The sequence below is a fragment of the Mirounga angustirostris genome, unplaced genomic scaffold (genome assembly GCF_029215605.1).
Source record: "Mirounga angustirostris isolate CCGP_5_RB_7025 unplaced genomic scaffold, mMirAng1.0.hap1 SCAF_7, whole genome shotgun sequence".
NCBI lineage: Eukaryota > Metazoa > Chordata > Mammalia > Carnivora > Phocidae > Mirounga > Mirounga angustirostris.
Genome location: NW_026991715.1, coordinates 23,374,576 through 23,388,589, shown reverse-complemented (window position 1 = coordinate 23,388,589; position 14,014 = coordinate 23,374,576). Strand labels below are relative to the sequence as shown.

At 33.7% G+C, this 14,014-nt stretch overlaps 1 protein-coding gene across 2 annotated transcripts in view; it reads right to left on the bottom strand.

Annotated features, from left to right (window-relative positions):
* Positions 1-14,014, bottom strand: part of SLC12A2 (solute carrier family 12 member 2) — a 106,284-nt gene that overhangs the window by 35,365 nt on the left and 56,905 nt on the right. For both annotated transcript variants that reach the window (XM_045892066.3, XM_045892070.3), the window contains exons 8-14: positions 12,558-12,685; positions 12,377-12,461; positions 9,756-9,907; positions 4,322-4,429; positions 2,928-3,051; positions 1,715-1,816; positions 196-351 (exon numbers count right to left, since the gene is read on the bottom strand). In XM_045892066.3, the coding sequence (XP_045748022.2) occupies positions 196-351; positions 1,715-1,816; positions 2,928-3,051; positions 4,322-4,429; positions 9,756-9,907; positions 12,377-12,461; positions 12,558-12,685 (855 nt within the window). The remainder of the gene's footprint in view (positions 1-195; positions 352-1,714; positions 1,817-2,927; positions 3,052-4,321; positions 4,430-9,755; positions 9,908-12,376; positions 12,462-12,557; positions 12,686-14,014) is intronic.

Genomic DNA, 14,014 nt, shown 5'->3' with positions numbered 1-14,014 from the left:
AGAATAAAGCCCTGTGGTAATTATTTTCACTAAAACTACATGTATTTGGAAATGAGGTATTTTAGGTTTTACAAAGCACCTTTCAAGTACACAAAAGATGATGTTTAGATATGAAAAGCCACAAAGAACTTCTAGATATTTTCTAGCTTGAATATACATAATAAATCTACATAATAAATGTAAAAAACTACTGACCTGGTTTTTTGTAGGTAACATAAATATACAGCCCAAGGACTATTACATATGTTAGCAACGCAGCCCACCAGTTAATGACGAACATCACTATGCAACAAAGAATCGCTCCAAGAAGTGATATCCACATGTTGTAGTATTTGAATGCAGGACGCCACCCTAACAATCACAAATAAAATAGAGACATCAAAGTCACTCAAAGACCTTATCTGCTTTAGACAATGATACATAGGTATGCACAATATAACTTTCTTTGTGGTTGCTTTAAACAAATATAAGGCTAATGTATGACAGTAAAGTCATAGAGCATTATTGAGCACAATTTCTGAAGGCCATGAAGAGAGCCCATCTATTTACTTCTGTTTTATTCTATGTTACTAGTTTCTGTATTCAATAAACTCTTCATAAAAAAAAAAAAGTTTAAATCAGCGTATCTTAATGAATGGTTAAAAACTACAAAAGATTGAAAGAAGTTTTCAAATACAGCCCTTAGTAGTGTGGTTTTATGTTCTGGATTTTTAGCATAAGACATACCCATATTCTAATGAATATACAGAAGAGTTCAAACAGAATGTTCTTGAAAATTGTTAGAAGTTGATCAACCTGCTAGAAAAATTAACAGTTGAGTATAGAAACTTACCTTCAGTGAAGTATTTAAGAATTAAGCTCACTCTAAAAAAATGCTGAAGACCATGTTTTAAAGTTTTCATCCCATAGCCAAAAAATATTTTTAAATCATAATTTAATATATTTTATATTCTTTTTTTAAATTAAATTTCACACAAAGTTATGAGAAATAATTCAGAGAAATTCTGGGGAACCTTTTACCTAATTTCCCTCAATGATAACACCTTGCAAAATGATACTATAATATCACAACCAGGATATTGTTATTAATACAGCCAAGATAAGAGGTCAGTACAAGCATCCCTTGTGCTGCCCTTCATAGCCACAAAGACACCTCTGAAATTTATATTCTTAAAGTTCTGAGAGGCTTTTGGGTCCTTAGAAGGAAAAGTGCTTTTTGCTCCTTCAATCCTTTCCCTGATGTCCAACTGTTATGATTAATAACAAAAACCCCTCAATAAAAGTATACGAGGCACTTCTCCAGTTGCAAGAGACCCTTCCTTTATAATAGAACTCTGCAAACTTATAGTGTCGAAAATATTCATCTGGGCAGGTTAGCTATACCAAAATAATGTTCTCAGAACTTGAAACAGAAAGCAGCTAAATAAATAAAAACAGGGAAAGAAAAGCACAATAATTCTTTCAAAGTGTTAGTCAAAATTTGAGATTAACACTCTTACACGCTTCTAAGACAAGAAACAGCACATTACTAGGAAACATCATGATAAAGAGATCTTTGAAAATGCAGTTAATTTGACTCAACTGTAAGAGCTGACTGAGCATTAATGGGCTAAACACTCACAATACCTATCTTTTAAAACGTGTTAAAGTCTTATTTTCCCTAAAATCAAAGACATTAGTGCATTTACAAAATTTTTTAAAAATGGAAAATCACCTGGAGATTTTGCAAGTGATGCATGGAACACCGAAAAATTGATCAATGCATACGATGCAAGGAAGAAATTAGAGATAATTGGAGCAATAACATTCAGCTCAGCTGCAAAAGAAACATGAGGTATATTTACTGACACATTACTTTTTGACTTTTTAAAAAATGAAATTATTTTAAACCTTTAGATGACAGCCTTAGGAATACCCCCTTTTCCACCATTCAGACTTAATGAATACTTATACTTTGTCAGATATAGTTTGTATACTTTACTTTTCAGGAATCAAACCTTAGGTCCATAGTTGAAACCCTTTATACCTCATTCTTCCAAAGTTGGTGTATTTTTTCCAATGATATTATATGGTTTTACTAAAAACATATATAGTCCACAAACATTATTAGGTAGTCCCGTTTTGGGTATTTTAAAAGTTAGACAAATAATATCACACTATATTTATATTTATTATTCTGCAATTTGATCTGATACATTTATTAGAGATTCATTCATATTGATATATGAAAATCAATTTTAATAATTTTTTTTACTCCTCTGAGTATTATTCTGCAGTTTCATTCTTCTGTTAGTAGGTATTCAGGTTGCTTCCATTTTTTACTATTGTAATTAATGACACTAAAAACATGCTTGCATGTGGCTCTTTGGTTATATATTCAAGTTTCTTTAGGGTAAATACTCCTAAAGAGAATTGCTGGATTGTGAGAAACCTTACTCAACATTGCTAATTTGTTCTCCCAAGGTAGCCTTACCAAATAGATACCTAGCAGCATTACATGAGAGTTTCCACACATGGTGGTATCATCAGACATTCAATAAAAGCCCACTGTCATCTTTAGCAGTGGAAGACTCATTAGCTCACTTGCAATCAGAGGCAAAAGTACCAAAAAGAGGCTCAGTGAAGGCCGTACCTTCAGGAGGGGGCACTGAAATCCTTTCCCTTATGTTATTATCTCATTTGTTTCAGGGACAAGAACCTAGGAGTTCCCTCTCATGAGGATTTAATGACGATAGTAATTTCGGCAAATATGTATTGAGCACTTTTATTTGCAGTACTTTCTATATATTCTTTAAATTGACCACAAAGAAACTAACTTTGTTTACTAGGCAAAGTAAGGTTTTGTTTATAATTTATTAATTCAATGTTTAGAGCTAATACTGTAAATACTCCAAAATTTGTATTAGCACATCATTTATATGACTAACCAATTAAGATGAATCCAAGGGCAATTAAGAATGTTAAGACGTAGCCACGAAGAGGTTCATTATTTTTCCCATAACCTTTAGCAAACATTTGGAAAGCTGGGTAGATGTTGTCCTTACAAAGAGCCTAGGGAAGAAACGTAAATATTAGAAGGAAATGTAACACAGTTAGACATACAGATTTCCTTACAGTTTTAATAGGTTACTCAGGAATAGAACACAAGTTTCTAACTCTTGTTCCTCTTTCTTCCCCCATATCATACTGCTTTACCTACAATCTATAAAGGAGACCAAACATTTCAAGCATCAAAAGGTAGTTGGTTCAGAATACCACTGAAATTTTTATCTGCTTAACCCCACTTCATATTGAAATTCTTTCAGGAAAATAAAAAAATCAGAGAAGCAGGTACATGAATAAAAGAAATGTGAACACTTGGTAAGTATGACATAAGTATGACCTACATTAAGAAAAAAGTCTGAATCCTAGATTTAAAGCAGATAAAAATCCTAATTATAAACTTAACCACTTTTGTTAAAACTTTACTAAAAATTGTTTTAAGAAATATATTCTACAGGGCGCCTGGGTGGCTCAGTCGTTAAGCGTCTGTCTTCAGCTCAGGTCATGATCCCAGGGTCCTGGGATCGAGTCCCACATCGGGCTCCCTGCTCTGTGGGAAGCCTGCTTCTCCCTCTCTCACTCCCCTTGCTTGTGGTTCCTGCTCTCGCTATGTCTCTCTCTGTCAAATAAATAAATAAAATCTTAAAAAAAAAAAAAAAGAAATATATTCTACATTTACTGTACTCACTTGCCTACAACTATAATATTAAGAACAAGGCTGCAGAATCAACATTTCATTTTTGGACTCAGTAATAAAAAGTATTTCCTATTCAGTATCAGCTGTTTATCTAATGCTCATTAAAGGGAGACAATGTCTACCTTATTAATCTTTCTACCCTGAGTAGTTAACACAACGTGTGGCGTATGGTAGGCATTGAAATATTTGTAAAGTAAAACATAAAGACTGACATCATGCTAAGAGGGACAAGATCCTTTAATTCTTCTGATTTATGCTTGGAATGCATTCCTTATTCTTGGTAAGACATTAGAAAACTTTGAGCAACGAGAATGTGTCGAAAAAAGCAAAAATCCATCACCACTTCCAGAAAGACAACTCAAGGACTACACCCTGACAGTAGGTAAATGCACTAGAGTTTATATAAACAGAAACATTCACATTCAAACACACGAAGTTAAACATATCTGGCTTGAGATACATGTGTATAAATCATAAACACCTATGAGGTAAACAAATAATCTGAAAAAATTAACAATCCCAAAAGGAAATGTATTACCATAAATTTCCCTTCAATAAAGGCTGTAATGTGAAAATACCTACCTGAAATATTTTGGGAGCACTCACAAGGGATGCTAATGCAGAAGAAAGAGTGGCTGAAAAGATACCAGCAGAAATTAATGGTGCAAATCCTGACACCATGCTCATTACCTTAAAAAGGGACAAAAATGGAAAATTAAGTCTTACAAACCACTCAAAAAACTCACAATACATCTTCATTATGCTAATGAAGGAGACTAATATCAGGGAAATATGATAATAATGAACAGGAATAATAGCTCTACGCATTACAAATTTCTGCAACAGATTTACCACGAACCCTCACCTTCAATCTTTTCATTTGGTAAAATTTCAAAGACATACAATGGCAGAGAGAATAGCATAATGAACCAATCCCCACGTCATTGTGAGTCAAACCCCAGATATCACTTAATGCATAAAAGTTTCAGTATGTACCTCTAAAGCATAAGCACTTTAAAAAATCCTAACTGCAAAGCCACTATCACAGTTTGAAAAGTAATTCCTTAACATCACCAAATATCCTATCAGCATTCAAATTCCCCCAAGCTGTCCATCTTTTCTTATCTTTTTAAATAGTTTGTTTAAATCAGGATCCACAAAGGGACTCCACATTAAATTTGGTTGATATGTCTCTTAAGTCTTTTTCAATCCACAGGTTCACTGTTTCCTTTACATTTTATTACTTTTAGGTCATTGTCCTATAGAAGACTCACACTCTGGATTTTGCTGACTGCACCTCCAACTTCTGTTATTTAACCTGCTGCTCTCACTTCTGTATTTCTTAGTCAACTGATAGACCGAGGTCATCAGACTGAAATACAAGTTTTCTGGCAGGAATATTTCAAGATGGTACAATACACTTCTGTCAGGTAGGTTCTTTCTGTTTTTTTTTTTGTTTTTGTTTTTTGACATTAAGGTAGTAGATTTGTACTGTGGTTATGTTTTTTCTTTTTAAAAAGAGACCTTAAATATTAGAGCTAAATGTGGAAATATTTCTACCTGAAATGATCTAAGTCTATGATTGGTCTTTAAATAATCTGGGAAGTAGGAAGTTATAAATAAAATAAAGTCAGCCAAGCATTGGTGATTGTGCTTGATATGCTAGGTACATTACACTGCTTTTCGATCTTTGCACATGTTCAAATATTTCCCTAATGAAGTTTAAAAAAAATGAATTGATCACTTAGATCATGAGACGACAACCAGCTAAATCCAAACTGAGGAGCAAAATGCAAAGTAACTTGCCTGGACTCTTTAAAATATCAATGTCCTGGAAGATTAAAACAGGCAGGCTAGAAAGTCCTAGATTAAAGGATTTTAAAATAATAACTAAATGCCATGCATGACCTAGATTGTATCTTGGATCTAAGAAAAATAGCTGAAAGGGACATTACTGAAACAAGTGGGGAAAGATGAAGATGGAATATACATTTCGATAACAGTATTCTGTCAACATTAAATTGCTTAAGTGAAATAAAAGTATATATATATATACACACAAAGATAAAGCAATGGGGTAAAATATAAACAAATAGTAAATTTAAGAGAAGGGGTAGGTATACAGGTATTCACTGCACTGTCCCTTCACATTTTTGAAAACTGTGAAAAAATAAAATTGAGGTGGAAAATATGTCTGGTGGATTCAGGTACTGTCAACTTGACCCATCCATTATAAATTTCACCAGTAGTGAACAGTGACCATCACCTAAATTCCTTCCTTCCTCAGGAGATTTACTTCATATATACGTATATATATAAAATTCCTAAATATATATATCTATAGTCTTCATAAATATATATTATACATATATTTTAAGATTACTTATTTGAGAGAGAGAGAGAGCACGTGCGTGCCCAAGGGGGGGGGGGAGTGGGAGAGGGAGAAAGAGAATCTTAAGCACCCTCCATCTTAATTAAGCCAGCTCCATTTCACGACTCTGAGATCATGACCTGAGCCAAAATCAAGAGTTGGAAACTTAACCGACCAAGCTACCCAGGCATCCCTACTTTTCATTTATATTGACCAAGACAATGTGCCAACTGACACCAAGGAGATAAAGGAAATATGGTTTTAAGGTGTTAGTGACTATTATACACTTGACTGTAACTTTATATTTTAAACCAGATGTAAAGTTAACTATAGGCACAATCCCTGGCCATAGTGCATCAATCTGGCTACAAGTGTACATAATTCCACCTTGTTTCATTTAAGTATCTCCCCCTGTATCTTTCAAAAGATCCAGTGTTAAAAATGAAGAATACACTAAAGTGTTTTAATGAACCTTAGTATTATCCTCTCTGAGCATTTCAAGGAGAAAAAAAATCTTGAAAAGATCATTTTCTATTCAGCCCTTTAGTAACAATTTGGTTAGGTATATGCCATGTGTTTTTCACAATCACTGTATTACAGAGCTATTAATACTAGATCAGAATTGCCAATCCTGTCTTTAGGGAAGGAGATTATAAAAGACATACAAGATGGACCAAGATAAAAATGAGCAGACTTGATTTCTGCTATATATACTTATCAAACACAAAATTCTGTGCCTGTCTATAATGACCTCAAAGATAAGTGCAAAAACAGGAGATAAATGAAAAGAGAAAGCAAGGAACAGAAAATATGATACACTGCTGGATTAAGGCAAAACACACACCACAAGCATTATATATAACTGTGACTTTTCATCTGTCATGTTTTGGGGAAAAACTCCATTTTCTCTTCTTCTATTACATCATCTCTTCTTCCATGAATTGAGGTAAATAATGCTCCATGCTTAGCATCTCGAAATCCTATGCTTCTAGAAATTGCCAAGTTTCCTGTTTTCTAGTTATATATTTACCCTACTTGGTAACCTCTGCATTTTCCACCATTTAATGATAAAATATGAGTAGTAAGGACAATGATAATGAATGTAAATAACGGTAACACCAGTGTTGTCCAGAATACAAAGTGGAAACAAAGATAACAAAAACACAGGTCTTCTCTCTAGTAAAGGGGAGAAAAGACAAACGTCCAATACAAGGTAGAAAAGTGGCAAGTAAAATGAATGGTAAGATTCCATATGGAAGGTGGGTGTGTGTGTGGGTGTGTGTGGGTGTGTGTGTGGGTGTGTGTTTTTGATGACCTGTAGTTTAGAAAATCTTCATGGAACTGGTCTCCTTGAAAGCAGGCAGATTTGGACAAATGTAAAGAAAAAAGCAGGTGCACTCCCAGAAGAGTGAAGCAACAAAACAAAACAAAACACCCCCAAGAAAGTAGGGTAAGCATGTATGCATGTGTATGTATACAAACATTCAACCACTGGAGTTCAGTATGGATAGAAGGCTGTGGGATATAAGTCTGGGTATGAAGGGTTTTGACTGGCAGAGCAAAGAAGCTCACACTTTGTTTATTAAGCAATGGTGAGTCAAAGGTTTCAGGGGACATTAAAATATAGAACTATATTCAGAAACATTAAGACTATATATGTAAAATTAAAAATTTAAGACAAGTAAGGCAACCCAAATCACTTTTCCTCCTGAAGTATGAAAAGTCAATTACATGCAAAACTGTGATCAAGTGTGGCTTTGTATAGACTTCATGATCATATTCCAACTTACAGTCCCCTCAGATACGTTCTATGCACCATTCTTCATTCTCCAAATGACAAGCAATTTGCATTTTTCAGGATTTTTTTTCTATTTAGTTTCACTTTACAAAGCATTTAAAAATTGTTTTAAAAAGTTTTTTAGTTATATTAGAAAAGTAGCTTTACGTAAACCAAACTCCTCTTTGCTTTAATGAGTCCATACTAGACTTGATAAAGACAGCACACTTTTGTATTTTAAGGTAACAACACAGAAATCTGATTGGCATTTTCAGTCACTGGGAAGAGATCAACATTTGTGCTTTTCATACACAATATCAATGTCAGAACTGGCCTGAATCATTAGCTGGATATGAATACTTTCTTTATTCCTACGACTATGCCTAGATCTTGTGACTAGAACAAACAAACTTCTATTACATAATTGGGTTCAATATTTATAACCAATGAAAATGCAGTCAATTGCTTAAAACACAAAATGAAAAAAAAAAACGATTAAAAATTAAGTCACAAATTTATTACAAAATTTAAGTATTCTACATAAAATGTATATTGGTCTAAAATACAGTGAACTCTCAATTATTCTGTTTATGTTTACACTAAACTGTAAAAACACTAGAATCAAAATCTTTAATTTTCACTTTGAGTTACTATAATCTTCTCTGTAAAAGCCCATAAATGTTAAAAAAATTTCATTTCGCTTTCGGAACCTTATAGAGGCAATAGCAAAAAGGAGAAGAAATGATATTCTCTAAATTCTAGACAAGTAGTATCATCATAGTTCCTATGTTCCAAAAGGTCACAAACCTTCAAGCATCCATTAAGAATTTAATTCTATTATTCAACGGGAGTTTAGCACAGCATGACTATGTGGGCCTTATCTAACTAATAACACTACTGATACCAACACTTTTTTAAAAGGGAAGTTACAATATAAAGCAATTATGAAGACACCTCAAATTAGAAAACTGAACTCAGTTCACTGAGTACAGAACTCATTTAAAATACTTAAGGGGTGGCCTGGCTGGCTCAGTCGGTGAAACATGCAACTCTTGATCTCAGGGTTTTGAGTTCAAGCCCCACACTGGGTGTGGAGATTACTTAAAAGAAAATCTTTTAAAAAAATAATAAAGTACTCAAAATAAGAATGAAATACTTCGGTATAACAAAACACGTAGAGTACTTGTATTCTGAAAACTACACAATGCTGATGAAAGAAACCAAAGAAGATCTAAATAAATGGAGAGACATACTGTGTTCATGGACTGGAACACTCAATATAGTGAACATGCCAATCCTCCCCAAATTGATACACAAGTTCAATACGTTCCTATCAAAATCCTAGCAAGACTTTTTGTAGATAAACATTCTTCTAAAATTTATATGAAAAGGCAAAAGGAACTAAGCTGAAACAATTGTGAAAAACAATAAAGTGGGAGGAATCAATCTCCTTGACTTCAAGACTTACCATGTAACTACTCTAAACAAGAATGTATGGTACTGGTGGATTGATAGATGGAAACACCAAAGAACAGATCAGAGAATCCAGAAATAGAGCCAACAAAAATGAGCATGTGTGAGATGCTTCCCTGTTTTCTGAAGCCATACACTACTATATGCTATATATTATACATGATCATAAAAGCGTTACCCTTGGGAGCCCTTTTGCTCTTGAACAGCTTCAGATTTTACCCTTTCAATATTTATCTATTTGCCCAATTATTTATCTACAGACTTTTCAAACAGCTATCTGGGTAAAAAGTAACAATGGTCCTACAATGCTCCTCCCTTCTAAGTGAGTGCTCAGGTATGATAGCAGTCTGACCTCTCTATATACAATGTCAGCATAACATAAATATGAGGCTCACCTGGAAATTGTTCATTAGGCCATAGTAACAAGGATTGCTTTCACAAGATGAAAAGTCAAAGTTTAATTTGCAGGCTGCAGAAGTACAGTTTGTTAGCTCTGTTACAATAGTGTCATTAACATTCCCAGTGGCATCTCGAACAACACAAGAACCTGAAGGGCAAGGGACAATAAGAACAAGTAATACAACTGAAATTTATATTCATTTCAAAATTACATACATCCATAAAGGAATTTATGGTACTGACTGAATATATACTAGTTAACAGTACTTACATTTTCAGCATTTACATATAGCATTTATAGTTTAAATAGATTTACCTCAAAGAGAATTGGAAAAGCATCATGGTCCCCAATATTTAAGTAGTGAAACAAAATCTTACAAAGACGAATATTTCACACATGCACACTTAAAAACCCCATACATATAGTTGTGGAAAATGGTAATGAGCAAAGCTATTTGGTTAAGCAATTATGAAAACACTCTGTTGGAAGAGTTCCAAATGGTAGAAATGTTTTCCTGTACTCCCAAGTGTTTTATATGTGAAACATGCCAAGGATCAGACTTCAGGTAATATCAATCTTCTGTGGGAAGGGAAACAATTTGAACATTAACGAATTATAATTCTATTTAAACCTTTGGCTCAAGTAAGTCTATCCGGATAATAAGACAGTGCATGATACCTGAGATTTGCTTAAAAATAACCCCTGGGGCAGAAGGAATGGGCACAGGTGAAACAAGATTAACCATATACTGTTACTTCTTGGTAACTTTGTTGAAAGTAGGTGATGGTTCATTAGAAAACGCATTCTACTTTTGTGCAAAACCGAAAACTTCCATACTATGACATTTAAAAACTCTTCTTGGAAAAAAGCACTTCATTATTTGGAACAACATATGACGTGTAACTATTAGCAATTACCATTCCTTAGACTTCTGAAGCACTTTAACACTCCTGTCTCATCAAATAGGAGGTAAAAACTATAAACACTGCAGCCAAAAGTGAACAACACACAGAAAATTAAGTTTGAAAGGGAGACTATTTTAATCAAGTTCTTCCGAAATTTCTTCATCTAACTCTCTGTTAGATGTTTGCAAAACCATGTTTCCTTAAAGGTACTTGTGAAACCGTGTGGGGTGAGGAGAGAAAAGAGCCCTGTCTCTACCTTACAGCAGCTACGCTTTTATGTTTCGTACTCTGATGTTCTACATCGCAGGTGACTGGGGGGAGAAGTTTCCCTTACTCTGAACCCGTTACACATCCACTCTTGCAGACACTGGCCCCACTCCTGAGTGTCAGGGAGGAAGGGCTACTCCTACTGCTCCAAGGGCTAGTATGGACAGAATGAAATAAGTATGACGGCTCACATCAGAGAGACAGGTACAAACAGAAAACATTTACTTGGTGTACCTAATTATTTTCCAATTTGAAACATAATCAGTTATATCATTCTTTAAATTAAAACTAAATTTTCTTGAGCCAGGAACTTTTAGGGGATCACAAAAACATTTTTGCTAAGCTTTTATTTATACATATACACATATATATATAAAATTGTGGTTTCTAAATGAATTTCAGAAATCTACATATGGACTGTAAGAATAAACAGGGGCGCCTGGGTGGCTCAGTCAGCTAGGTGTCTGCCTTCGGCTCCAGTCATGATCTCAGGGTCCTGGGATCCAGGCCCGCGTTGGGCTCCCTGCTCAGTGGGGAGTCAGCTTCTCCCTCTGCCTGCCCCTCCCCCCGCTTGTGCTCTCTCACCTTCTCTAAAATAAATGTTTTAAAAAAATTTTAACTATCGTCAGTGCAGTCAATTATATATAAATCAATACTTACTTTTTTCTTGGGAACATTTCAGCTAAAGAAACTAAGAGTCTTTAAAGAATTCACTAAAAAACAAAATAAAATCTCTCTTTGCCAGGAAACAATTCTTTAAATCAAGTGTCACTTATCTTTGGTAGGAAATCTCTAAGCTTTCATTCCTTCATGTGTACAACAGTGATTTAGAGACTGGTTGACCACTTAAGTCCTTTCCAGTTCATTTAAAATGCTATGATTTCATGAATGTAATAAAAGGTTGAAAACCAGGTTCATTCAATTTAATAAGACTTCAGTAACTTTTCATTCAATAAAGAATGTCCTATCTACCAAAATCAGTTTTGGTAAAAAATGCCAAGCATTGCTTAAATGTCTTCAAACAATCTTCATATGTAGTAAGATTAACATGCAAATATAAAATAACCACCATAAAAAAATATTAAAAATTTTATAACGATCACAGAGTAAAATGCATTTACTTCTACTATGTGAATTATATTTTCTATAAAATATAGCTAAGTCAAATTTAAGAGTTTGCAAAGAAGACTTTACACAATTTTTAATTTACTTTAATTCATAAAGATCCTAGAGAAAAAAACAATAGGGCATCTGGGCACTTAGGTAGTATCTGTAAAATCACTACTAGTTTACCTAAAACTCTTTCTGAATTAAAATACTCAACTCTTAATCTTTTTATTGAAGTATTTCTGAAATTAAAAGTTAGAAATATAATGCCATGGAAATAAATATTTAAAGTATGTACATCATGAAATTTCTGAAAGAGAAATATAAGGCTATTTACCTACAGATACTGCAATTCCTATGTAAACCACCGTAGTAATTAAAATGGCTAAGAGTGTTCCTTTGGGTATGGCTGACTGAGGATCCTAGAAGACAAGAAAAAAATTTTAAGTCTACCTTTAAAAATAAATATATGTATACCATTTTTACACAAAATCAATACAGTACTTTGTAATACTTACTGCAAGATCACCTGAGATATTTGCTCCAGCAAGAATACCAGTTGCAGCAGGAAAAAAGATGGCAAATACAGAAAAGAAAGTCTCTTCCTCTCGAAAATCCGGTCCAAAGTTCTCATTAAATATTTCAGCTGTGGAGAACAAAATATCTTTGGCAATTAATGGACAGCAGATTAGACCATTATAATTTAGGTCAAGTGTAAGTGTTATGTATGTATGTATGTAGCTTTTCTTCAGTTCAATTAACTGGTAAATTCTTGACTATTTCCTAGTAGAAGCATGGCATTGCCTGTTTTCTTGTATGAGGAAACAGTTTATAATCACAATGATGATTTGACCTGGGTCATGCCTACTATTTTGTATACCTTACTAATTATGTTTCAAGCACCTCTAACTTGATTGTTATCACTAGTACAAATGTCAATCAAAGCGTGGACAAACTTCTCAATGTCTGGGGTCAGTCAAGGAAATAAGAAAGGAGGTAGGAAAATAAAAGAACATCATACTAATCTGGACCCATTTTTTTTTCTTACATCCAACTTATATACTATCTGTACAGTTCTCTATTTCCTTGTGGTGACCTGTGTAATTTTTGATGCTGAATTATTCATCAGGCTTCCATATAATTTTAGCTAAGGCAAACTAGGTAAAGTCCCTTTCCATTTTAACAATAATGAAAGCTTCAACTAGTCCTACTGTTTCCATCTATTCTGATGGGCCCTGACACTGAAACAACTAGTTAACTATCACCCATCCATCCATCCATCATCTGAATAACTACCATGCACCAGGTTTTCCTACTGGAGCCATTAAGTATCTCACTACCTTAGTAAAATGAATGAGAGGCAGCAAAGCAATATCAACCACCAAAAAAGAAAAGTCACATTCTGAAGTATATTTAGATTTATTTACTTCAGACTGAGATAAACCCAGATACACTACTTATACAATATTTATTACTATACAACAATGCAATACTTTTATAAGGTACCAAGGATCTGAAAAAAAAAAAAAAAAAAGGAAATGAAAAATGTGGTTTAGCAGATATTTGTAGCTATTTTTAAATCAACTACAGTCACAAACAGAAAATATATAATAACTAGGTAAATTTTTAGAAATAATCATCTCCTATAATTTTTAACACTTCTTTTAGAAATAAGGTTGCAAAAAGAAATGTTCAGAAAAATTTATAACATAAAAAAAATTTAAGTAAAAAATCACTCCTAAGGACAAGAAATGTCACAAATATAATTTATGAAAGCTTAAAATGTAAAAAAATATCTACCTAAGTGATGCTTTTAATTTTCACTTCTAGCATGCCTAGTAAACACCTCTTCCCCCAATCTAGAAAATCAGGAATTTAAAGCCCAGTTTAGACGTAGGCACGAGCACTAGTAATAAGAACAGATATCACACTATCAACCCAGGACCAGCAGGCACAAATAATGGGTGAGTGTCAC